Source organism: Mobula birostris, chromosome 12 (genome assembly GCF_030028105.1).
Source record: "Mobula birostris isolate sMobBir1 chromosome 12, sMobBir1.hap1, whole genome shotgun sequence".
Taxonomy (NCBI): Eukaryota; Metazoa; Chordata; class Chondrichthyes; order Myliobatiformes; family Myliobatidae; genus Mobula; species Mobula birostris.
This window is the reverse complement of record NC_092381.1, coordinates 7,698,364-7,725,352: the sequence shown is the minus strand read 5'-3', so window position 1 is coordinate 7,725,352 and position 26,989 is coordinate 7,698,364. Positions and strand designations below refer to the sequence as shown.

The 26,989-nt window shown below is 42.5% G+C and overlaps 1 protein-coding gene across 1 annotated transcript in view; it reads left to right on the top strand.

Annotated features, from left to right (window-relative positions):
* Positions 1-1,718: 1,718 nt before the first annotated feature.
* Positions 1,719-26,989, top strand: part of LOC140205737 (cAMP-dependent protein kinase catalytic subunit beta) — a 239,223-nt gene continuing 213,952 nt past the window's right edge. Inside the window, exon 1 of the mRNA XM_072273292.1 lies at positions 1,719-2,074. Within this exon, the coding sequence (XP_072129393.1) occupies positions 2,029-2,074 (46 nt within the window). The 5' untranslated portion in view covers positions 1,719-2,028. The remainder of the gene's footprint in view (positions 2,075-26,989) is intronic.

Genomic DNA, 26,989 nt, shown 5'->3' with positions numbered 1-26,989 from the left:
CTGCACTCAACTTGCTTAGCTCACCTGTCGAAACAGTATACAGGTACCGCAGACATCCCACCTCTCCCGGAAGTTCTGGGAGTCTCCCGCAAATTAATAGCGGCTCCCTGATGCCCGCAAATTATATATGATGTCCCGGAAATTGATTTTTTTTGAGAGCGAGCGTGAGAGAGCAAGCGCAAGAGCGAGAAAGCGAGTGAGAGAGAGTGAGAGTGAGAAAGCAAGCGTGAGAGCGACCACGAGCGAGAGCGCGCGCAATAGAGAGCGAAGGCAAGAGCGAGAGAGTTCCAAAAATAAGTCAGAGTGGCAATGTGTTCCAAAAAAAGAAAATATAAAACATACGTCACTCCAGACTACCCTAAAGTGTACCCCTGCCTAATAGGGGTCAAAAATAAAGACAGTGTTGCTCACAGCACTGTTTGCAACAGTGACTTTTCTATTGCCCATGATGGGTTAAAATGTAAAAGACATGTTGAGGTGAGATTAACAGGTGTCATTCATTCATTAGCATAGCTAACGTGATTTAAACTAGCTGGCTGGCTGCTAAGGAGCTACTCTATTGCAAACATCCCACCTCTCCCGGAAGTCTCCCGCAAATTGATGGTGTTACCTCCCTGAAATGAGTTTTTGCAGGGTGGGATGTCTGGGTACCGGGGTGTGGCGGCTGTCGCATGCAAAGTTGGAGCCAGACTAGTAGAGAACGAAAGTGAGTGAACTGCCCCATAATGGACATGGCAAGCCCCCACACCAGAGGTGCCAACCCTCCCTGGGCATACACTTTTCAGCCTGGAATGTCGACAGTTTATTTCCTTCCGTAGATGCTGCCAGATCTGCTGAGTTTCCCACGCATTTTGTACGTGGTGTTGTGGATACAGCATCTGCAGTCTCCTCTGTTTATGCAAGGCTGTGAATATTTAATAACTAATGTACATAAAATGCTGTATGTAAATGTGTATGAAAAGTTTTTATAAAAAAGCTTCAGAAGCGACGCTATTTAACAGATACATGAGAATAGATCAAGTTTAGAGTTGGAGTTTGCAGGGAGGGGCTGAGGGCCGGGCACTCTCGCCCCTCCCCCTGCGGAAGTGCCTCCTGTCCCCAGGGGGTGAAGAGCCCAGAATAGCCCGCGGCTCGCGCCGTTAACGTGGAAACAGCGGCGAAGCGCGCAGAGCCAGCTCGTGTCCGCCTGCGCCGCCGAGAAGTAGTGCGGATAACGTTGTGGGGTCGGATAGCGGCGGCGCGGGCCCGACTGATGCAATGAGCACCGACCCCCAACTCCCATTCCCATTTGACAGGAAAGTCCGAAATAAACACGTCGGCCGCCGGATAATTAAACCCGTTGGGCGCATTCGGTGACTTTGATCCCTATAAACGGTTTGAGTAGAGGGGGGAGGGGACGGAGAGCGCAGTCAAAAGCTGAAGTCAACCTAACCTGCTTAACTGTCTGAAGCCCGGCCTCCCGGCTTGTTACATCATCGTCGCCCCGCCCACCCCTCAAACCACTATAAGAGCCGCTCTTCCTCACGTGACCTCGCGGCGTTCCTTTTATCCCCGCGCGCCGCCCTCTCCAGTGACGTCATGCTACGTGTAGTTCTAGGCGAGCCGGGTTCGCGGTGATGTCATGGCGCCGCTCTCTTTCGCGCGGTAGCCGGAGAGCGAGCGTGCGCGTGGCCCGGCCTAACCAGCGAGTATATTTGTTTGTGCGAGCGTGTGCGCGCGCGCTCGCGCTCGTTTTCACGTCACTTCCGGCAGCGAGTTGGGTTGCGGAGTCGCGGTGAAGGGGCCCGTCGAGCAGACGGAGGGTCGCGGGGCAGCCGCATCCGACCCGTATGCGCACGGCGGCCGGAGACATCGCTAGTTCCCGCGGATTTACTCTTTCCTCTCTCCGCTTCGCCTTGCGGGCAGTTGTGTGTGAGTGAGTGAGTGCCTGGGGGGGTGTGGGGGCAACCGAACCAGCCGCCGCAGCAGCAGCAGCAGCCGCCCGCCCACCAGCTTCAGCCGTTGAGCCTCGGCCCGCTCTCCCGAAGGATGGGAAACGCTGCGACCGCCAAAAAGGGCAACGAGATCGAGAGCGGTGAGTGTGGGGAGGGAGACCACGGGGGCTCATTCATTCCCAACCCCCACCCCCTTCCACCCTGCCGGCCAGCCTGGGCCCTACTGCAATCTGGGCCTGGCCTTGGCAGCACATCTTCTGTCTGTCTGTGTGTGTATGGACTCAGACACAAACACTGGCACTCAGACACACCAGCATGAATTGACACAGACGGACACAGGCAGGCTCAAAAAGACCGGGGCAAATGTAGTTAAGATAAAACCACAATGAAAGGGCATAGCAATAGCAAACTACACAACGTATCCACAAAAACAGACTACAGTGTGCAAACTACACCCTAGAAAAGGCACACACCCATGTGCAGGCACTGTGACACCAACAGAGTGCATTACTTTCAATCTTCTACTATTTTCAGTATTCCTTTTAGAAGCATTGTTTGTTCCAATTCAATTTGTTGACTGTTTTTGGGTTGTAGAACTGTCTGTTTTTAGAAATTAAGTTTTCTTTCAGGAGGTAAGCGTTGATTGTATCTTAAGGCCTAAATGAGAGTATCAGCGAGCAGAGATTTTCAGATGAGTGTAATTTAGATTTACACTACAAGAAGAGTGATACTTGATTACTACCTGATTGTTTTGATTTATACATTTCTTTCAGAACCTTTAGTTTCATACCCTTGTAGCTTTTAGACATTGCTATTATTTTAAAACTCCTTTGTATAACTACCTAATTGTGCAAGGTAAGTGAATTGAGTTGGTTGCTGTCAATCTATTTTTGACAACTTCTGCGCACAACAATGCAGTCATTTGCAATCTGCATATATTTTCATGTGGTTAAAACCGGGTAGGAAATCGTTTGGATGTATTGCAAAATATCTTTTGTTAGGCCTCAAGTGCAGTGAGCTAACTTGTGAAATTTGAACTGTTGAATCTAGCTGAGTGTTGTTTTATTACCTGTGTACAGTTTCCACACAATCTCTCTAGAGCCCACATTCACAACCAGCAATAAAATGTCCCATGTCATTTTTAAAACAATTCCCTAGTACAATTAGAAATGAAACTCAGAAAATGTTATGTGTCTGGCTGTCTAAAAGCAAAAGTGTTAGTTGTTACAATGGTGATCTATTTTTGGGATGTGGTTTTGCAACGTTAGACTCTGACCATCTTGTTATCTTTGAAATGTTTAAAGTATTTGGCAAGTTATTGGGAAATGTGAGGACTCTTACCTGCTTTGTTAAGTGATTAATTCTTTGGAAGTTTTATAATGCTGTCACAAAATGCTAAGCTTTGATGTTTAATGGAATTTTAAACTATCCAAATTATAATGTCATCAAACCCATTAAATATTTTAACTTGTCATTACTTATTCTACCATTTTGAAGAAAAAATTACATGTAAAGCTTTTTCAAACAAGTAGTTCTTTGCAGTGTATTGCATGATTTATGATGGTTGACTGCACATGGACAGGTCAAATGGTGGTAATTTTGGTTCAGTCATTGACCTATTGATAAGAATATGATCATGCACCAAGCATGGTGTCCCATGGCTGTTGGTGGCTATCACAACTTGTATTGCTCTGGAAAGTAGTACAGTGAAAACAAAAAAAAACTTCTATATCTAGACTAATAGAAATGCACACCAGCTAGTAATCTTATTGAACTTGGAATTGTTTATTGGCTTTTTTTTTGTGATGCAATTGGTCATTAATTGTGCATGATAACTTCAATCTATTGTTCTCTTAATAAAATGTTAGATTTCTTAAAAAAAAAAGTTTCTAATATTTTAGGTGCTCCAATTCCAGCTAGACTTGATGGTTCTGACTGAGTAGACTGGATCTAAATAGGGTTCTTCATCAATTTTAGATGCAAGCATATGCATTAGGAATTTTCTCTGGGCACCTTCCCAATGATCAAGTAAGTCCCCTATATATCTGTTTCAACCTGCATTTTTCTGTTGGGGTTACTTGGAGCTTGTTGAGAAACCCCCAGGAAAATTGTCAGGCAATTCAAATATATCGTCCGTTTAATTCTCTGAGCCTTCTCCATTCAGAGATGGTGTACAGTTACGTACTGTGCCTTTGAAGTGTGGGAACATAGAACAGTACAGCACAGTACAGGCCCTTCGGCCCACAATGTTGTGCCAACCCTGCCTTCCATATAACCCCCCCACCTTAAATTCCTCCATATACCTGTCTAGTAGTCTCTTAAATTTCACTAGTGTATCTCCCTCCACCACTGACTCAGGCAGTGTATTCCATACACCAACCACTCTCTGAGTAAAATACCTTCCTCTAATATCTCCCTTGAACTTCCCATCCCTTACCTTGAAGCCATGTCCTCTTGTACTGAGCAGTGGTGCCCTCCGGAAGAGGCGCTGGCTGTCCACTCTATCTTTTCCTCTTAATATCTTGTATACCTCTATCATGTCTCCTCTCATCCTCCTTCTCTCCAAAGAGTAAAGCCCTAGCTCCCTTAATCTCTGATCATAATGCATACTCTCTAAACCAGGCAGCATCCTGGTCAATCTCCTCTGTACCCTTTCCAATGCTTCCACATCCTTCCTATAGTGAGGCGACCAGATTCTGGGAAAAGACCAGAAATAATCTGCATGTCCACTTTTCTGCAGAGTTTTCCAGGCCCCTTTTGCATGATTTACCAAAAAGGCTATTTAGCCTCTAAGGCAGTCTGTTCCCTTTTCCTGTGGTTTTTTCCACTAATCTGACTTTGCTCAAGGCTTTTGAGTTCTTTACTTTTTACCTGTGCTGTGCACCACTGGAATTATATTTTATTAATTTACAATATTTTGTATGTGCTGTATGTGATATGTATTGTGAGTGCAGAAGAACATTTTCATTTGGTTGTATTTATGTCAGATGACAATAAACTTGAACTTCTAAGTTGCCAGAAAAAGCTGAAAGATCGTTGTCCATCTTTTAAACCCTGTCCATTCATTGGTCCCTTGTTGTGTTTTTTCTTTTTTCCGTCCCTTTGTCAACTTGGCCTAGAGTTACTTGTACTTTGACTTTCTAGTTAATTTTTGCCCCATATTGCAAAACTTTTTAGAGTTAATCTCATCACTGACCCCAGCCCCGTTACTGTATAATTTAGGCTCTTTCATAACCCTGTTTCTTGGAAACACTCAAAGATATTTTTGGACTGTTGAATGTTTAGTTTTCCATCTTTTACTGGAATTCTTCTTAAATAAAATTTTCATTTCATGCATATTTTTCTCATTAGGTTATGCACAACTTCAGCCCATCACCCCCTACTGTGGCACAGTAGCTCGCCAGAGTTCTCTGTCCTGGGCTGGTCTTTTGGATTGTCTTCAGGTCTAATATATCTTGGTGCATCCTTCCTCTCCCAGGAATGAGGTCTTTGGAGCATCTGTTTGTGTTCCTGTAGCGCAGAGTTCTTGACAGGATGGTGTTGCTAGTCCCAAGCCCAGCTTGGAACTGTCCATTGTGGTATTTCCATGTGGAATTGCATGCACTTACTCTGTTGAAAATGATTTTGTGTCACAGATCAGTACCAAACCTTTATGAAAATTTTATTCCACTGCTGTTAATCTGCTGTAATATTTTGTAAATTATTGGTGTGCATATAGCTCTGAAATTATTGTAAATGGTAGAGAGGTTGCACATTGATTTTGGAAAAGGAGTTTAAAAAATGGTACCCTGGTGGCATTGGGTTGCAAGTGAGCTAATCAGTTACTGTTTATAAGGAGGACCTAAAAGGAACCAAATCATCCTAATGTGGGACTTGGAAACTGGGAATCAGTGTTGATAACATGCACCAATTTTAGAGTTAAACATACATAATCATATGCACCTTGACCTTGTGCTAATCTTCCAATCCATATGTGAACTTTATTCTCAGAACCCTGTTGTGAGCACTCCAGTTCCATACATAGTTTTTTAAAAAAAAGTTATATTCCTCTTTTGTGCCATGTTTTATTCTAGTCGTGTTCACTGGATTAGCTGCTAGACAGTTCTACTAATAGCACAGGAAGATGTGCTGAAAAAAACAGCTTGAGAGAGAAAAAATAATCTGCTTCAGTTCATGCAAATTTGGCTGTTGAAAATCCCAAATAATTTAGCTGGTGGTACAACCAATGCTAGTTTAGATGTAGGGTTTTGACTTGAAACATTGACTGTCAATCACCCTCAGTATATGCTCCAGTTTGTGTGTTGTTCCAGATTCCAGTAGTCTCGTCTCCATAAAATAGTAACCACTTTTGTTGTTCTTTGCTCTCAACAACAAAGAAGTTTTTGATGTTTCGTCTCCTTTGCAAATTGTTAGAGTACTGGTGAGAGAAGGAAATTGCTTTGGGATTGCAGGTGAAAGTGTTACAATGTGATCACAATAATTCCAAGTGTATAAAGATTTCTTAATCCGTTACTAGTTTTGCCACTGTGAAGGAAGCAGGGGTTTACATTAAAGGGGAACAGTTATTACTCATCAACCATCGGGTCCTTGACTCAGAGGGTATAACTTCACTTGCCCCATCATTGAATTGCTCCCACAACCTATCAACTCACTTCCATGGTCTTTTCATCTCCTCTATTTATTATTATTATTACTTTTTCTCTTTGCACTTGCATAGCCTTTAATCATTTGTTGTTTCTCTGTATGGTGTGGTCTTTAATTGATCCTGTTGTTTCTTTCTTTTTACTGTATATGCCTGCAAGAAAATGAATCTCATATGTACTTTGGTAATTTATTTTGAACTTTTTAATCAGTAGTAAATATTGGAGTTTATTGTCAAGCAGGCATGGGCTGTTGGAATGGACTCGTGACAGATAAAGTTGCCTTAAGAGAATTGCAGGGTCTTTCATTACAACAGGAAGAACAACAGCGCAATTCTAAAAATGATGACAAATAGGGTAAAATTGTGAAAGTGATTAGCTAATAAAGGGTTTGAATAAAGTTATCGTGCAGCCCCATTCTAGAAAAAAGCTGCTTATGCAATAGAAGTTCACAATAAGAGACTTAAGTTTTGCTACCTTAAAGTTCAAAATAAATTTATTATCAATTTCCCCCGGGATCAATAAAGTATGACTATGACTACTATGACTATATACATGTCACCATATGCTACACTGCAATTCATTTTTTGCAGGCATTTACAAGGAAAAGTGAAATAGAATAGAATTTATTTAGAGAAAGATTTGATATAATGTGCAAAAGAAGACAAAATGTACACACAAAAAAACTAAATATTGAGAACAAGTTGTAGAGTCTTTGAATGTGAGTGGAATCAGTTCATAGTTGGGAGTGAAGTTATTGACTCTCATTCAGGACCTTGACGGTTGTAGAGAAATAACTGTTCCGAACTTGGTGGTATGGTACCTCAGTACCTCCAGCTTGATGGTAGTAGTGAGAAGAGGGCAAAGCCTGGAAGGTGGGGTCCAAACATGAGTGATCAGGTGAGAAACCCAAGATACCTCTATAGTTCTTCCTACTACCTCTCAATGAGAGACAATTTGCACCATTTAACATTTTTAAAAAAATATACCTAAAGCACCTGACTTTTGTAAATTAGTTAAAACTAATTAAAAGCTTCCTTCATTAAATTTCAATGATCAATGGCCATTTTGGGATACATAGTGTGATAGTTGATGTGTAGCTGAGAAGCCCAATATGAAGTCTGTGTGGTTCCTTTGGGCAGTATAACACATAGAAGTCAGTGATTTTCTGTCTCTTTTGGTCAATCTTCAGTCTGACTCTGTGAAATGTTGACTAGCTTACATCTGGAGTGTTGTCCATAAAACGCAGGAGATTCTGCAGCTGCTAGAAATCCATTGTAGCAAACACAATGCTGGAGGGACTCAGCAGGTCAGACAACATCCGTGGTGAGGAAGAAACAGTCGTTGTTTTGGGCCCAGGCCCTTCAGGGCTGAAAAGGAAGTGGGAGGATGCCCCAGAATAAGGTGGGGAAGGAGTACAAGCTGGAAGATGTTAGTTGTAGTCAGGTGAGGGGGAAGGTGGGTGGGATCATGTGAGAAGCTGGTCGGTGGAAAAGGTAAAAGACTGAAGAAAGACTCTGATAGAGGACAGTGACCATGGGAGAAAGAGAAGGAAGAGTGGGTACTAGAGGGAGGTGATCTGCAATTCATGAAGGGAGGAGAGGGGCGCCGGAATGGGGAATGAAAAAGGAGAGGGGGTGGAAAGTGTTGTCCACTTCCAGTTACATTCTTCTTCAGGAAAGACAAGTTCAAGAAGGCATAAGAGATATTTCAAGAATGGTTTAAGGAAAGACAGATTTTGGTTACAAAGTTTCTGTATTTGCCAAACTTGGGCTGAAGGGACGAGCTCTACAAGTTCTTGTGTACTTGTAGATCTTTGAAGCAAGTTCCCTATTGCTGTTGCCAGGCACTAATGATGAAATCAAGATTTAAGGCTTGTAGCACCTTAATGATTGGCTTGGATATTTTTTTGTGGTTGCGATACTGCAAGTCCAGTTCACTGGTTCGTTGGCGAGACTGACAGGCGTGTTTGGTTGTTGTGACCAGGCCTGCATGCCATGGGGTTGTCTGTTATAGCCATCCAGGGCCAAAAATGCCAGAGGTAGCATGGAGTTGGGAGCTGACCCCTCGTGTCCATGCTGCTGTGCAGTGTTCGCTCTGAAATGAGCTGGATTATATTTGTCTGCAGCTGCACAAGAGCAGTTGAGGAGCTGTGCTTGTTTTTGCAGAAAGGTAGCTCCAGGACAACATCCCATGTAGCATTAATCTACAGGCCTTGACACTCGGACTTTGGGTATATTATTTTTTGTGACTATATTTTACTGCTATTGTAATTATATTGTGTGTTGTGTGTGACTGTTGGTACTGTAGTTTGGGCCTTGGCCCCAGAGAAATGATGTTTCATTAGGCTGTACTCATGTGGATGGTACTTCAGAAATTGTTGTCAGATTATTAGTCAGGAATGCCTTGCATTTTATTATATCATGGATAATGTTTAAATGGTGGAGTATTTCTAAAAAGACAAACAGTATGTGTTTTTGCATGTCATTGGATCTGATGTTTGTTTAATGCATCTTGTGCTTGAGATTCCTTCATTCACACACATTAAATATGTAAAAATGTTAATTGTGTTTGGGCTTAAATTCATTCCTTTGAACATCAGCTTTGGCATTTCCCTAATATGTTTGACTTTTTATGTAAGCAAAGTAACTTGAAACATTTTAGTATTTTCAAGGTGTATTGATGCAAGTTTTATTTTTTTTAAAGTGGGGAACATTGGGCATAGTTCAAAATTAATTATCATTCAACTATTCATGAATACAGCCAAATGAAACAGTGTTCCTCCTGGGCCAAGATACAAAACACAGTGCCAACAGTCATACACAACTCAAGGTACATAGAACACATATGAGATAGCAAGTAAACATCCAGTTGCACATATATTTAGCCCAAGTCCCTGAGTGACATATCCTGTAAATTGATGGTGCATAGGCGTTATCGGCAAGAACAGCAGTCCTCAACATTCTGCAGATGAACTCGCGCGCTACAACCGAGGCTATGCAGCTCCCGTGCTATCTGTCTCATCATTAGACAAGGGAAACAAACTTGGCAGAATTTACATTACCAATGCCCAACAGGTTCTTGCAATTGGAAGAAAAACATCCAAAACAATCATTAGACTATATGGTACAGGTGTCAGAATTTAATTTAAATCAAAGTAACAGTATAATAGAATTGATTTGTCAGTTATTAATTCCATGATTTTGGTTTCTGATAGAACGTCATTAAAATTGGAGTGGGAAATTGCACCCCTCCACAACCCCCACCACCACTGCTTTATCGTTTCCTATCAGTCACTTTACGTACAGACAGTCCTGTGCCTTTGTGTCATTTTATGGTATTGCAATCAATCTACTGCATGTATCTAAAGTTATCTTCAAGATGATGACACACCTGCCACTTCACTGCCAGTTTTCCATCCAGGCAGATATACTTTAATTTCCCTGTATTTCAAAACATCTTCAGTTTCAGCTTCACACAAAATGCTGGAGGAGCTCAGCAGGACAGGCAGCATCTATGGAGGGGAATAAATTGTTGGCACTTTGGGCCGAGTCTCTTCATCAGGACTGAAAAGGAAGGGGGTCGAAGCCAGATTATTCTGTTTACTGCCCTCCAAAGATGCTGCCTTACTTGCTGCGTTCTTCCAGCATTTTGTGTGTTGCTCAAGAATTGCAGCATCTGCAGAATCTATTGCCTCCAGTTTCAGCTTTAAGTGTACTCTGGTAATATTTATTTGAGATACAGTGCATAGTGGGCCCTTTGAGTCATGCTGCCCAGCAATGCCCTGATTTAATTCTAGCCTAATCCTGGGACTATTTACAATGACCAATTAATCTACCAACTGGTATGTTTTTGGACTGTGGGAGGAAACTGGAGCAGCTGGAGGAAACCCACGTGTTCCAGGTAGAACATACAAACTCCTTGCAGATATTGGTGGGAATTGGATCCGGGTCACTGGTACTGTAAAGCGTTCTACTGAACATTACGCTTCCATGCCGTATATTGTGAGTAGCACAACAACCCAGGGTAGGGAGAATTTCAAAAATTCACAAATTTCCAAACAATTAAAAATTATGCAACTTTATTCCTGAATGTCCTAAACACAAACAAAATGCCATGATTGGAGGATGTTAGAAAGTTGTAGTACTTTAATTTTTACAGCATTTATTAAAATGCACTTTAAGTGACTTTACAGATATTAAGCACTGGCTCAGTTTTATTTTAAATAGATTGCGGCATTAAAAGCAATTTAGCACAAACTCGTGGCGCTTCTCAGGAATGAGTTAACATTTGAGGTAAATGTCCTTTCAGAATGTAGTCCTGAGGAAAGGTCTCAGCCCAGGACGTTGACTGTACACTCTTTTCCATAGATGGTGTCTGCGCTGCTGAGTTCCTCCAGTATTTTATGTATGTTGCTTTGAGAATTCATCTTGGTTACTGCGCCCATTGACTAGTGGATTTACACTTCAATCATTTCCTTTCATACTGTGGATTACTTTTATTTGTAATATTTCAATTTGTCCTTCAGAACATAAATGGAGACTTGCACTACTATTTTAATATACTGCATGCTTATATCCCTGGGTTGATAAATCATGATTACGTTTGCTGTTCTGTCAGCCATCAAGCTATGAATAAAATATTGCCAAGAGAGTTGTATACGAAGGGCCCGAAGTATTGTTGAGGATCCCTCCTACCCATTCCACAATCATGGTCAGGGTCTTCCTGAACCAGAAACCCTGGATCATGAGTTCCGTGCGTGCAGCACTTACTGCAGGACATAGAGCTTACATTGCCAACAATCATCTAGAGCTCAGCAAAAGCAGCTATGATCTGTGCAAAGCTATCAAGGCCGCAAAACAACAATACAGGGACAAGGTTGTGTCAAGATTCACGACGAATAGCACACATGACTTGTGGCGAGGACTGCATACCATCGCAGACTTCAAAGCCAAACGTTGTGGTGCCACCAATATCACAGTCTGTCTCCCAGATGAGCTGAGTCGCTTTTTTGCTTGTTTCAATGCCGCTACCCCTGAGCTTCCGTGGAAAGCCACCGCAACCTGGTCATCTCTGAGGCTGAGGTACGCAGGTATTTCCAATAGACAGTCGCAAGGCTGCAGGACCGGATGGCATCCCAGGTCAAGCACTCAGAATGTGCTGTGCACATCTGGCAGGTGTGTTACGACATTTTTAATCTCTCACTCTCCCAGTGTAGCGTGCTCTCCTGCTTCAAATTATCCACCATTGTCCCTGTACCAAAAAAGACCGAGGTAACATGCCTGAATGACTGGTGTCCTGTCGCCCTCACCTCAATAAGCAAATGCTTTGAGAGGCTGGTCAGGGATTACATCTGCAGCTTGCTATCACCCAAACTGGACCCCCTACAATTCGCCTACCGACACAACCGATCGACAGATGACGCAGTAGCCAATACTGTCCTTACACTTCTGGAGAAGGAGGATGCTTATGTGAGAATGCTGTTCTTGGACTACAGTTCAGCATTCAACACCATAGTTCCATCCAGGCTCGACAAGAAGCTCAGAGAATTCAGCCTTGACCCTCTTTTGTGCAGCTGGATCCTGGACTTCCTGTCAGATTGCCAGCCGGTGGTAAGAGTGGGCTCCCTCACCCCCAACCCTCTGACTCTCAAAACAGAAGGCTTTGTAGTCCAGCTTCAAGTTCCTGGATGTCAAGATCTCTGAGGATCTAACCTGGTCTTAAAATACTGAGATAGTTATAAAGAAGGCAAGACAGCGGCTATACTTGATTAGGAGTTTCAAGAGATTTGGCATGTCAACAAATACTCAAAAACTTCTATAGTTGTACTGTGGAGAGCATTCTGACAGACTGCATCACTGTCTGGTATGGTGGGGCTATTGCACAGGACCAAAAGAAGCTGCAGAAGGTTGTAAATCTAGTCAGCTCTATCTTGGGCACTAGCCCACTAAGTATTCAGGACATCTTTAGGGAGTGGTGTCTCAGAAAGGCAGCATCCATTGTTAAGGATGTCCAGCACCCAGGGCATGCCCTTTTTTCACTGTTACCATCTGGTAGGAGATACAGAAGCCTGAAGGCACACACTCAGCAATTCAGGAACAGCTTCTCCCCCTCTGCCATCCGATTCCTAAATGGACATTGAACCCTTGGACACTACCTCACTTTTTTAATATACAGTATTTCTGTTTTTGTACTTTTTAAAAATCTATTCAATATACATAATTGACTAGTTTGTTTATTATTATTTTTGATTTTATTTATTTTTTCTCTCTGCTAGATTATGTTTTGCATTGAACTGCTAAGTTAACAAATTTCACGTCATGTGCCGGTGACAATAATTCTGGTTCTGAACTTGGTCAAATATGTAGTTCAAAACCACTGACACAATGATGTTGTGAAATTTGCTGTTTACTTTAAGCTATAATAAGAAATAGTGCAAAATGTGAAGTAATGTTCATGATTGTTCAGAAATCTGATGGGGGAGCAAAAGAAGCTGTTTCTAAAATGTTGGGTGTCTCTCTTCAGGCTCCTATACCTTCTCCCTGATTGTACCAATGAGAAGAGGGCTGGTGATGAGGGTGACAAGTCTAGCAGTAAAAGCAGATAAAGTGAGAGCTTGACATGAATTGTTGTTACCCAAGTTACAAAGTATAGACATGATTATTATCATCAGTTCCATGGCTTCAATTTCTAGATGAAATGCCAGTATTCTGGGCTGGATAATATTTGTTTATGTTACTCTGGCTGTGAAATTGAGCCAGTGAAATGAAGTTATAATGTTGGTCTGAACAACTGAGATGTTGTGTACGTGTTCTGGGAAGTTAATGTGCTACATTCTGTGGCCAGCTTCTTTTTTTCCCAGCGTAAATTGTCAACTTGTATTGGAAATAGAACAGATGTTATATATCCTTGTGTGACAGTTGGAGAATTAAATCAGCATTAATTAGTGACAAAATGCTGCAGATGGTGGAAATCTAAATTAAAATTGGTTGTAGGTCAAGCAGAGACAATAAAATCCGGTTCAATATGTCGTGAAATTTGTTGGGAACGGTGCATTACAATATATGATTTTAAAAAACCCTATTAATTGCTATATATATTTATATTATATATAAAATAAGTAGCGCAGAACGAGAGCAATAAAAAAGTGAGGTAGTACTCATGGGTTCATTGTTCATTATAAAATCTAATGAGTGGGGAAGAAGCTGGTCCTAAAGCATTGAGTGTGTGTCTTCAGGCTCCTGTACTATCACCTTGATGGTAGCACTGAGAAAAGGGCATGTCCTGGGTGATGGAGGCCCTTCATGATGATGCCACCTATTTGAAGCATTGCCTTTTGAAGATTTTTTCGATGCAGAAGGCGACTTCTTGCAGCTTTTTCTAATCCTGTGCGTTGGCCCTCCATACCACATGGTGATGCAACCAGTTAGAATGCTCTCCATGGTACATGAGGAGAAATTTGCGAGAGTCTTAGGTGTCATATCAAGTATTCTCAAACTTCTGATGAAATATCACCTCTGCCGTGCCCTCTTCGTAATTGCATCAATATGTTGGACGCAGGATAGGTCTTCAAAGATGTTCATACCCAGGAACATGAAACAGCTCACCTTTCCATTGCTGATACCTCAATGAGGACTGGTGTGTGTGTTCCCTCGACATCCCCTTCCTGAAGTCCACAATCAGTTCCTTGGTTGTATTGACATTGAGTGCAAGGTGGTTGTTGTGAAACAACTCAACCGGCTAATTGATCTGAGACATTAACTTTGTGTATTTCTTTCTCCATGCATTCTACTTGAATATTTTGAGAATTATCTGTTAGGGTGGTGTCAATCTAGCCTAAGGTTCTCTGAACTGATAATTGCATTGATCTTTAAATCGTGAGGTTTAATTAAGTTAATTTGTGTGCTATTGTACTCTGCCTATTATATATGTTATGGAAATGTTTTAATTTTAATGAGTAAAGAATTTAGTTTTAACCATTTTAGGTTAAGTATCATATTACATTGGATCTTATAGTATGGAAGTTCCAGGATCTCCGATCTTAATATAGTGCTTACATGATCTTCAGTTTGAACATTGTTGCTCTTTTTAATTTCCCAAGTTATCACGTCGCTATTTGGTCTATGAAATGTCTTAACTTGCTATTAAACCTGTGAGGAAAGATTATCTTTTGAATATTCCTTGTAGTTTGCAATAACACACTACCATTTGGCCATCTGAATATAAGACACAGCAGGTCAGGCAGCGTCAGTGAGGAAAGAATTGAGAGTTGGCATTTCTCTCAGAACTGGGAATTGATAGGATTTGGGAAACTATCCAGTTCTGTCAAAAAAAAAAAGAATTGACAAAAAATTCTCCTTCTGAAGATGCCTGACCTGAGTTTTCCAGTGTTTTTTTTTTAATTTCACATCTATAATATCTGCATTTTGTAATTGTCAGTTTTATCTTTGCATTGGGTAAAGGGAGTTATAAGGGGAGTAGTTTTAATGCTTGATAGTATTGATTTTTTTGATTAGTAAAGCATTCCACTATACCATTTATGCTTGATAAATAAAAGCTACACAGAAGTTCAAATTTTTCGTCATATGACTGTACAATAATACAGCCAAACAAAACAATATTCCTCCTGGCCTGTGCAATCTCAAAACGTACGTCACTCACAGCACGTAACCAAATATTGCCATACACATGTTAATAAAATATAATTCAAAATTACATGTGCAGCATATATAGGCATCTGTTAGTCTCATGAGACCATGGATTTGCGCCTTGGAAAGTTTCCAGGGCGCAGGCCTGGGCAAGGTTGTATGGAAGACCAGCAGTTGCCCATGCTGCAAGTCTCCCTTCTCCACGACACCGATGTTGTCCAAGGGAAGGGCATTAGGACCCATACAGCTTGGCACCAGCATCGTCGCAGAGCAATGTGTGATTAAGTGCCTTGCTCAAGGACACAACACGCTGCCTCAGCCAAGGCTCGAACTATTGACCTTCAAATCACTAGACGAACGGCTTGACCACTTGGCCACGTGCCAACACAGATGCAGCATAGGTAAACAGTAAATAGTACAGTAAATAGCTCGCTGTACTAGTGACGAGACCTCGGTGGTGACAGGGTATTTATTAGTTTCACAATCTGAGGGAAGAAGCTGTTACCTAGTCTGGCAGTCCGAGTCCTGATGGTTCTGTAACTCCTTCCTGACGGTAGTGCGTCAGAGAGATTGTGGAAAGGATGTTAGAGATCCTCAACAATGCTTCAGGCGTCTTTTCTGCACTGCCGCTGTAAATGTCACAAATGGGGGAGGGAGACCTCAGTGATGTGATTGTCTTTGGCTTTTATGAAAAGATTTGGGTTCGATTGAGGCACGACTGCGCAGGTGCGTGGACGTCAGCGGATTAGACCAGCGGGAAGAGTTTAAAAAGACAGCTTTACAGAACAGGTGTTGGGAGTAGAGGGATTCAGACTATGAGGGCTTTGGCTCAACGGGGCTTTGGCAATTATGCGTTGAGGCGAGGTGAGTTACTTGTGAAGAATAAGGAGTATGTCTGCGAGGCCGGTATTATGTACTGGGTGTGGGATGACTGGGAGCCTCCCAACCTTCCTGACGGCCACAGGTGCGTCGAGCTGCAACTCCTTAGGGACTGGGTTAGGGAACTGGAGATGCAGCTTGATGACCTTTGTCTGGTCAGGGAAAGTGAGGAGATGATAGAGAGATGATACTATAGGCAAATAGTCACACCGGGGCCTCAGGAGACAGATAAGTGGGTAACAGTCAGGACAGGGAAGAGCAAGAGTCAGATGCCTGTGGCTGTCCCTCTTAACAATAAGTACTCCTGTTTGAGTACTGTTGGGGGAGGGGGGGAACCTACCTGGGGGAAACAGCAGTGGCTGCACCTCTGGCACAGTCTGGCCCTTTGGCTCAGAAGGGTAGGGAAAGGAAGAGGATGGCAGCAATGGTGGGGGACTCTATAGTTAGGGGGTCAGACAGGCGGTTCTGTGGACACAGGAAAGAAACATAGATCGTAGTTTTCCTCCCAGTGCCAGGGTCCAGGATGTTTCTGATCGTGTCCATTATGTCATGAAGTGGGAAGGTGAACAGCCACAGGTCGTGGTGCATATTGGTACCAGCAACATAGGTAGGAAAAGGGAGGAGGTCCTGAAAACAGACTACAGAGAATTAGGAAAGAAGGTGAGAAGCAGGACCTCAAAAGTAGTTATCTCAGGATTGCTGTCTCTGCCACGCGACAGTGAGTATAAGTATAGTGAGGTGGAGGATAAATGTGTGGCTGAGGGGTGGGAGCAGGGATTCAGATTTCTGCATCATTGGGGCCTCTTTTGGGGCAGGTGTGACCTGTACAATAAGGATCAGTCGTACTTCAATCTGAGGGGGACCAATGTCCTGGCAAGGAGGCTTGCTGAGGCTATTGGGGAGGGTTTAAACTAGAATTGCTGGGGGGTGGGAACCAAACTGAAGAGCCGGAGGAAGGGGAGGTTGGCTCACAAATAGAGAAAGCTTGGAGACAGTGTGAGGGGGAGGATAGACAGGTGATAGAGAATGGATGTGCTCAGACGGATGGTTTGAGATGTTTGTTTTAATACAAGGAGTATCATGAATGAAGCGGATGAGCTTAGAGCGTGGATCAGTACTTGGAGCTATGATGTTGAGGCAGGAACTTGGAAGCATAAATTGGGAGCAGATGTTCTCAGGGAAATGTGACATGTTCCAGAGATATTTGAGTGGCGTTCTGCACAGGTACATTCCAGTGAGACAGGGAAAGGATGGTAGGGTACAGGAACCATGGTGTACAAAAGCTGTAGAAAATCTAATCAGGAAAAGGTTACGAAAAGGTTAAAAAAAAACTAGGTAATGATAGAGATCTGGAAAATTATAAGGCTGGCAGGAAGGAGCTTAAGAATTAAATTAGGAGAGCCAGAAGGGGCCATGAGAGGACCTTGGTGAGCAGGATTAAGGAAAACCCCAAAGGCATTCTACAGGTATGTGAAGAGCAAGAGGATAAGACATGAGAGAATAGGGCCAATCATGTGTGACAGTGGAAAAGTGTGTATGGAACTGGAGGAGTTAGGCAGGGTACTTAATGAATACTTTGCTTCAGTATTCACTGCGGAAAAGGACCTTGGCGATTGTGGAATGATTTACAGCGGGTTGAAAAGCTTGAGCATTTAGACATTAAGAAAGAAGATGTGCTGGAGCTTTTGGAAAGCATCAAGTTAGGTAAGTCACTGGGATCGGACAAGGCTACTGTGGGAGATGCGGGAGGAGATTGTTCAGCCTCTTTGCATCATCAGTAGGGACAGGAGAAGTTCAGGAGGCATGGAGGGCTGCAGATGTTGTTCCCTTATTCAAGTAGAGTAGAGGTAGTCCAGTAAATTATAGACCAGTGAGTAGTTGTTAATTTGATGGAGAAGATCCTGAGAGGCAGGATTTATGCATATTTGGAGAAGCATAATATGATTAGGAATATTTAGTATGGCTTTGTCAAATGCAGGTCATGCCTTATGAGCCTGATTGAAATTTTTGAGGATGTGACTAAACACATTGAAAGTAGAGCAGTAGATGTAGAGTATATGGTTTTCAGCAAGGCATTTGACAAGGTACCCCATGCAAGGCTTATTGAGGCATGGGATCCAAGGGGACCTTGCTTTGTGGATCCAGAACTGGCTTGCCCACAGAAGGCAAAGAGTGGTTGTAGATGGGTCATATTCTGCATGGAGGTTGGTGACCAGTGGTGTGCCTCAGGGGATCTGTTCTGGGACCCCTTCTCTTTGTGACGTTTATAAATGACCTGGATGAGGAAGTGGAGGGATGGGTTAGTAAATATGCTGATGACGCAAAGGTTGGGGGTGTTGTGGATAGTGTGGAGAGCTGTCAGAGGTTACAGTGGGACATTGATAGGATGCAAAACTAGGCTGAGAAGTGGCAGATGGAGTTCAACCCAGATAAGTGTCAGGTGGTTCATTTTGGTAGGTCAGATATGTTGGCAGAATATAGTATTAATGGCAAGACCCTTGGCAGTATGGCAGATCTGAGGGATCTTGGGTCCGAGTCTATAGGACACTCAAAGCTGCTGCGCAGGTTGATTGTGTGATTAAGAAGGCATGCAGTGCATTGGCCTTCTTCAACCGAGGGATTGAGTTTAGGAGCCGAGAGGTAATGTTACAGCTATGTAGCACCCTGGTCAGACCCCATTTGGAGTACTGTGCTCAGTTTTGGTCACCTCACTACAGGAAGGATGTGGAACGTATAGAAAGGGTGCAGAGGAGATTTACAAGGATGCCTTATGAGAATAGATTGAGTGAACTCGGCCTTTTCTCCTTGGAGCGATGGAAGATTTGAGGTGACCTGATAGAGGTATATAAGATGATGAGAGGCATTGATCATGTGGATAGTCAGAGGCTTTTTCCCAGGGCTGAAATGGCTAACATGAAAGGGTACAGTTTTAAGGTGCTTGGAAGTAGGTACAGAGCTGACGTCAGGGTTAAGTTTTTTTTATGCAGAGTGTGGGGAGTGCGTGGAATGGGCTGCCAGCAATGGTGATGGAGGCGATATAATAGAATCTTTTAAGAGACTCTTGGATAGGTACATGGAGCTTAGAAAAATAGAGGGCTATGGGTAACCCTAGGTAATTTCTAAAGTACATGTTCAGCACAGCATTGTGGGCCGAAGGGCCTATATTGTGCTATAGGTTTTCGATGTTTCTGTGTTTAATGGATATGGTCCTTGCACATCTGGGGAAGAGGGATGCTTATGTGAGAATGCTATTCTTGGACTACAGTTCAGCATTCAACACCATAATTCCTCCAGGCTTGACAAGAAGCTCAGAGACCTTGGCATTCACCCTTCCTTGTGTAGCTGGACCCTGGACTTCCTGTCAGATCGCCGGCAGGTGGTAAGAGTGAGCTCCCTCACCTCTGCCTCTTTGACCCTCAACATAGGTGCCCCTCAGGGCTATGTACTAAGTCCCTGTTTTACTCTCTGTATACCCATGATTGTGTTGCCACCCCAGAGCTCCAATCTGCTAATTAAATCTGCTGATGACAGTATACTGATTGGCCGAATTTTAAATAATAATGAGGTAGCCTACAGAGAAGAAGTCATCATCCTGACGCATTGGTGTCAAGAAAGCAACCTGTCCCTCATTGTCGCAAAAACAAGGGAGTTGTTTGTGGACTACAGGAGGAATGGAGACAGGCTAACCCCTATTGACATCAATGGATTTGGGGTTGAGAGGGTGAACAGTTTTAAGTTTCTCGGCATACACATCACTGAGGATCTCACATACATACTGTGGTCTGTACATACTGGGTGTGTGGTGAAAAAGGCACAACAGCACCTCTTTCACCTCAGCTGAAGAAGTTTGGTATGGGCCTCCCCCAAATTCTATGAACTTTCTATAGGGGCACAATTGAGAGCATCCTGACTGGCTGCATCGCTGCCTGGTATGGGAACTGTACTTCCCTCAATCTGTGTATATACATCTATTGATGATTCTGGACACATCTTCAGTGATGTTCCTGGAATCATCGGGTGTTTCGGGTCTTTCAACATCATACAACCTCCTCCAGGTGACCCAGCCAGGGCTGATCAGACTCCAGCTTGTGTCCAGATGGCTAGCTACTTACAACTCCATGGCCCCCCTCTTTTGAGCCACAGCCATCTTGAGGCCCTCTCTGCCGCATCAGTGGTACTGCGGATGGCTCTCCTCTTCCTCCCTCCCTCGATGCCCAAAATGCTGAAGGCTCTAACTAATCACAGGACTCTACAGAGAGTGGTGCAGACAGCCCAGTGCATCTGTAGATGTGAACTTCCCACTATTCAGGACATTTTCAAAGACAGGTGTGTAAAAAGAGCCCGGAGGATCATTGGAGACCCAAATCAACCCAACCACAAACTGTTCCAGCTACTACCATCTGCGAAGTGGTAAAAGCCAGGACTAAAGGCTCCAGGACAGCTACTTCCACCAGGCCATCAGGCTGATTAACTTATGCTGACGCTACTGAATTTCTATGTTATATTGACTGTCCTGTTGTACATATTTATAAAGTACTATAATTGTACATTTAGACAGAGACGTAACGTAAAGATTTTTACTCCTCATGTATATGAAGGATGTAAGTAATAAAGTCAATTCAATTCACTCTCCCAGGTTGACAGCAGTGATATTGCTCAGCAGAGTCACTGCCTTTCTAATAGCTATGTGAATTAAAACTTGAGGAGGGAATACTTATGTAAATTAACATGGGTCCCATACAGTAAAGTTCAAAAGCTTGGCTAAAAGCTGGGTGTACCACACAGGTACACATGTCCCCCACAGGTGTACATTTTCCCTCCCTACCCTACCCAATGGTGGGGATGATTACAATTGCCAGGATTCTAACCTGTAAAATTAGGGGCCCCACAGAAGCAGAGTGGTTAGCACAATGCTATAACAGCCGGGAAAGTTGAAGTTTGGAGTTCAATTCCAATGTTACCTGTAAGGAGACTGTGCGTGCTCCCTGTGGAATGTGTGGGTAATCTTCAAGTGCTCTGGTTTTCTTCCACAGTCCAAAGACCTACTGGCTTGTAGGTTATTAGGTGTTTGTAATTTGTTCTGTAGGGTTAAGTGACATAACTCAAAGGGCCAGAAGGGCCTGTTCTATGCTGTATGTCAATAAAATAAAATTCCCTGACCATTTCTCTCCTCAAATTCTGGATATTTTGCCTAGTTTGTAGTCATCTTTTTGCAGCTGCCATCAGACGGGAGGTATAGAAGTCTGAATTTCCCGCGTCACCAGCTTCAGGAGTACTGTAATTGTTTTCCTTCAACCAGTGCAACCCTAATCACTACAGTTCAGCCCACTGTGACCACTTTGTTCACTTTGCACTAAAATGAACTTAATTTTTTGAGTCCTGATGGATGGCCTCAGCCCAAAACATTGACTCTTTACTCCCTTCCGTAGATGCTGCCTGGTTTGCTAAGTTCCTCCAGCATTTTGTGTGTTGCTCAAGATTCCCAGCATTTGTAGAATCTGTATTTTTGGTTTTTGATCGCTTTGCCCTAAAATGATCTTTTTCTTAATGTAAAAATAATGTTTGTTTGTGAATGCATCTGATGTAGTAATGCTGCTGTAGGTTTATTTCTTTGCACTTGTACATATATATACTTGTGCCTATGACAACAAACTCTACTTTGACTTTGATCTTGCCTAATAGCTTTTTGCCGTTAAAATGCCATTAAACTAGGTAAAAGATCTAAGTTCTGTGCGGAAGGAATTTCAGGGAATGAATTTTATTTAAACTAAATCTAGCATGGAATAGGCCCTTACAGCCATTGGAGTTGTGCTGCCCAGTAACCCACTGATTTAACCCTAGCCCAGTCATGGGACAATTTACAATGACCAATTAACCAACTAACCAGTGCATCTTTGGACTGTGGGAGGAAACTGCAGTATCTGGAGTAAACCCACACATATGGAAGGAATGTAACAAACCTGCTTAGTGTATGCTAACTGCTACGCTACTGTGGTGCACATTGTACTTAGTATTTCAGCAGCAGTAATCATTGGCTCCATTGGTGGAACTATTAACCTTTCAGATTACTAATGAGCCACTTTAAGGCGTGATAATCTTTTTCAAAGCTTAAGATATTATCGAGTATTACAAAATTTGAATGGTGAGATTTTGGATGAATTTTAAAAAACGATGAAGGTTTTAAGGTCGTGATGTTGCCGAATGAATTTCATGTAAGTGAGGTGGTAGTGAGCACTTTAAGACCTCTTCCTGAAATTATCTTGGCTTCAGAAATTCCCAAAATGTTATCATCTCTGGACCTTTGGTTTCTTCCCACAGTCCAAAGATGTGCTTGTTGGTAGGTTGATTGGTCATTGTAAATTGTTCCTTAATTAGGCTCAGGTTAAACTGGAGGATTGCTGGGTGGCACAGCTTGCCATATCTTAATAAATACATCTGTCTCTATATATGCTGTTTGATATTTGGCAGCCAATAATATGTGCACAAACCACAATATCTATAATTTAAAGGTAGTTAATGTTTTGAGCCAAGTTTCAGTAGAGGTACTAAATTGAATCTGTTGAGTCTGTTCATTTGCTTCTACATTTGTCAGTTTCATAAATTATATAAAGTCAATTAGAATCAGGTTAAATATCAGTAGCATATGTTGTATAATATGTTGTTTTGCGATAGCAATACATTGCATTACATAATAAAAATCTCTTGTTCGATTAGCTTGAGCCCCCAATTACACCCATGTGACCAATGAAATTACTAACCAATACAGACACGAGGAAATCTGCAGATGCTGGAAATTCAAGCAACACACACAAAAATTGCTCGTGAACGCAGCAGGACAGGCAGCATCTATAGGAAGAGGTACAGTCGACGTTTCGGGCCGAGACCTTTCGTCATGACTAACTGAAAGAAGAGATACTAAGAGATTTGAGAGGGGGAAGGGGAGATTTGAAATGATAGGAGAAGACAGGAGGGGGAGGGATGGAGCCAAGAGCTGGAAAGTTGATTGACAAAAGGGATATGAGAGGGTCATGGGATGGGAGGCCTAGGGTGAAAGAAAGGGGGAGGAGGAAGCCCAGAGGATGGGCAAGGAGTATAGTGAGAGGGACAGAGGGAAAAAAAGAGAGAGAGAAGAAAAACATAATAAATAAATAACGGATGGGGTACGAAGGGGAGATGGGGCATTAACGGAAGTTAGAGAAGCTCATGCCATCAGGTTGGAGGCTACCCAGAGGGAATATAAGGTGTTGTCCCAGTGGCCACACATTTTAATTCCAAGTCCCATTCCCATTCTGATATGTCTATCCACGGCCTCCTCTACTGTCAAGATGAAGCCACATTAAGGTTGGAGGAACAACACCTTGTATTCCGTCTGGGTAGCCTCCAACCTGATGGCATCAACATTGACTTCTCTAACTTCAGTTAATGCCTCACCTCCTCCTCGTATCCCATCCATTATTTATTATTATTATTAATTATTTGTTTTTCGCTCTCCTTTTTCTCCCTCTGTCCCTCTCACTATACTCCTTGCCGATCCTCCTGTCCAGCTCTTGGCTCCATCCCTCCCCCTCCTGTCTTCTCCTATCATTTTGGATCTTCCCCTCCCCCTCCCACTTTCAAATCTCTTACTGTCTCTTCTTTTAGTTAGTCCTGATGAAGGGTCTCAGCCCAAAACATCAAATGTACCTCTGCTGCCTGGCCTGCTGCGTTCACCAGCAATTTTTGTGTGTAACCAATACTGTATGTCTTGGGATTTGGGAGGAAATCCACACGGTCATGGGGAGAATGTAAAAGCTCCTTGCACACGGCAGCAAAATTGAACCTGAATCGCTGTGCTGTAAAACTGCTTATACTACTACGTTTTTAATGGCGCTGACTCAAATGCGGAGTTCTGTAGCATTTTGAATGCATTCCATTTATGATTGTACAAACTTTATTAGTGACTCTGCAGTTTTAGGGTTGCCTGTCATATTTAGCAAGTTTAGATCAGATGTGTTTGAGGTATTTTTCAGCATTGTGTGAATTTAGATACAAATCATAAACACGATTTTGCAGAGGCTGGAAATTTTGAGCAACGCAGTGTTGGAGGAACAGCAAATCAGGCAGCATGTACAGAGAGGAATAAACAGTGGATATTATACGCTGACACCATTCATCAAGACTTACCAATTGACTCTTATAGTTTTATATTGTGTACCTGGCACCCATCATTTTACGAAGTTCTGATAGGAACTTGGTAAAGGCGTGGTTGAGAGTGTGCTGACCTTTTGCATCGCAACCTGGTACTCCACCTGCTGTGCTATTGACAAAAAAGCCTTGCAGAGGGTGGTTAGGGGAGCAGAGAAGGTTATTGGGGTCTCCCTACCTTCTGTCCAAGACCTCTTTCAGAGTCGATGCCTCCAGAAGACACGGTACATCATAAAAGACCCCTCACACCCTCTCCATGAACTGTTTGTTCTTCTGCCATCAGGCAAACGTTACAGGAGCATCAGAACTAAAACCACAAGGCTACTAAACAGCTTCCTCCCACAGGCAGTCAGACTGCTAAATAGCTGCTCCACCTGACTCTGCTTTGGACACTTTTAACTTGCACTGGACACTTATAACTGATTTTAACTGATGTGTGGCTGTTGTGTTTTACCATTTATTGTTATGCTTATTATTTAGTGTTGCGTTTGTTAATGCTATGATTGCACTGCCCCTGAGAAACACTGTCTCATTCTGCCCTGCAGAGCTGATGTATGGTTAGAATGACAATAAAGTTTTTTGAATCTTTTGAAATGTAAGCGTGGCAGACTGCAAGGGAGTCTCAGCAGCAGATGACTAATTGCCCTGCAGAAATTAGCTACTGTGGTGTGGCTTTTTAGCACCTGTTCATGTTCTGCAGCCGCTTCATCTGGAGGAAATGTGCTGCTGCTCTACTTTGCCTGGGAGAGATGCACTAGTGGAACTTTTTTGTTAATGGCCAGTCAATTTCACAATTTCTGCACTGAAATGTTGCAGGCACTGTACTGGATTCCTCGTATACACTCACAGTCGGTGCTGTTTTCAAGGTCTGTTTTGTCTCCTATTTGTCATTGAACATAGGGACATGTCATCAGACGTCCGTCAGCAGATCAGCATAATTATAAGCTTTTAAATGGTTTGACGCAATTGGTCTTGGTTTCTCTTCTATTTGCCAGAGCCCGCAGTATGCTAATACTTGATCTGTGTGTTGTCAGTGACTTGTTCCAACTAAACCAATGCTACAATGAAATTGTCCAGTGCACTTGATGCACCTCCCTTTTTTTGTCATATTGGATTTGCCTGCGTGGTAATGCAGATGTGGGGAACCTCTGCATTGAACCCAGCTAATCCATATCTGTATTTGTTCAATGCAAGAAAAATTCCATTCATCTTCATGGAGCCCTGTCACTTTATCCCCTTTTTCATAACTTTATATAGCTTTCTTTTAAATTTATCTTGCAATTAACTGTCATAGTGGCAAAATTTTACGCATGAGCACACTCATGTGCAGCTGTTCCTGTTTTGGACTACTACAGATGAAATCCAGTCTGTCAGACATTGGTAATTCAGTAAGCAACATTGTTTTAAGATGTTTAAAAAAATCTATCGCAAAAAATTTAATGACATACACCAGTGATTTCAATGTAATTCTGATATCAGTTGAATGGATTTGCTTGTAGAACCTGGCTTTCAGAGTTAAAAGTACATTTATTATTGAAGTACGTATATGTCACCATATACTACCCTGAGATTCATATTTTGCAGGCATTCACTTTTAAAACAAATACAACACGGCATGTTGTAAAATTTGTTTCATTGACCATTCAGAAATCTGATGGTAGAGGGGAAGAAGCTTTTCCTGAAACATTTGAGTGTGTGTCTTCAGACCTCTAAACCACTACCTTGATGGTAGCACTGAGAAGAGGGTATGTCCTGGGTGATAGGCATCTTTAATGATGGATGCTGCCTTCTTGAGGCATTGCCTTTTGAAGGTGTCCATGCTGGAGTTGGCTGAGTTTACAACATTCTGCAGCTTTTTCCAATGTGCAAAAGAAGACAAACTGCAAATACATACAAAAAATTATAAGTAATATTGAGAACATGAGTTGTTGAGTCCTTGAGAGTCCATACGTTTGAAGCTTTCAAGATAGATAGAGCTGTCTTCTGTATTAAGCTTTGTGGTTTCTACTGCATTAGTTACATACAAGTTATGCCAGTGTTATTGCAAGAGCTTCTGTTGCACAATGGACCTTTCCAGACAGTGTTTAATATGAGTCAGTGAATGTTCTTAGTTGTACCTGATGAACGCCTGAAAAGCAATTGACTGTTTTCTTCAGCTGAATGGGTTTTTAAAACAAAATAAACTGTAACATCTTGGTGGTCATAGTTGAGATGTCCTTCCTGTTGAGCAGCATTGCTAACTACCAGCCGCTTCTAATTGTGCAAAAAAACTTTATTTCAGACGAGAGGATTAATCCAGTTGCCAGTTTGTGAAAGACAGGGAATGAGGCATAGTTAGGGTATATTGCTTTTCTTTAAACTGACCTCCATTTCAGCATCTGAAATGGATGGGAAAAATGTAAGTTAATGATCAGGGAATTCTTCAATGTCCTGTCCAATTTTTGACCTTGCCATTTTTGTTTTAAAACAAAACTCAATGTAGTTAAGGGATCTTGGTTATACAACTATAAGACACAGCAGAATTAGGCCATTCGACCTATTGAGTCTTCACTATTTCATCGTGGCTGATTTATTATCACTTTCAGCTTCATTCTCCTGCCTTTTCCCGTAACCTTAGACATTCTTACTAATCAAGGACCTATTCGTATCCACTTTAAATATATCCAGCAAATCAGCCTCCAAGGCAATAAATTCCACAAATTCA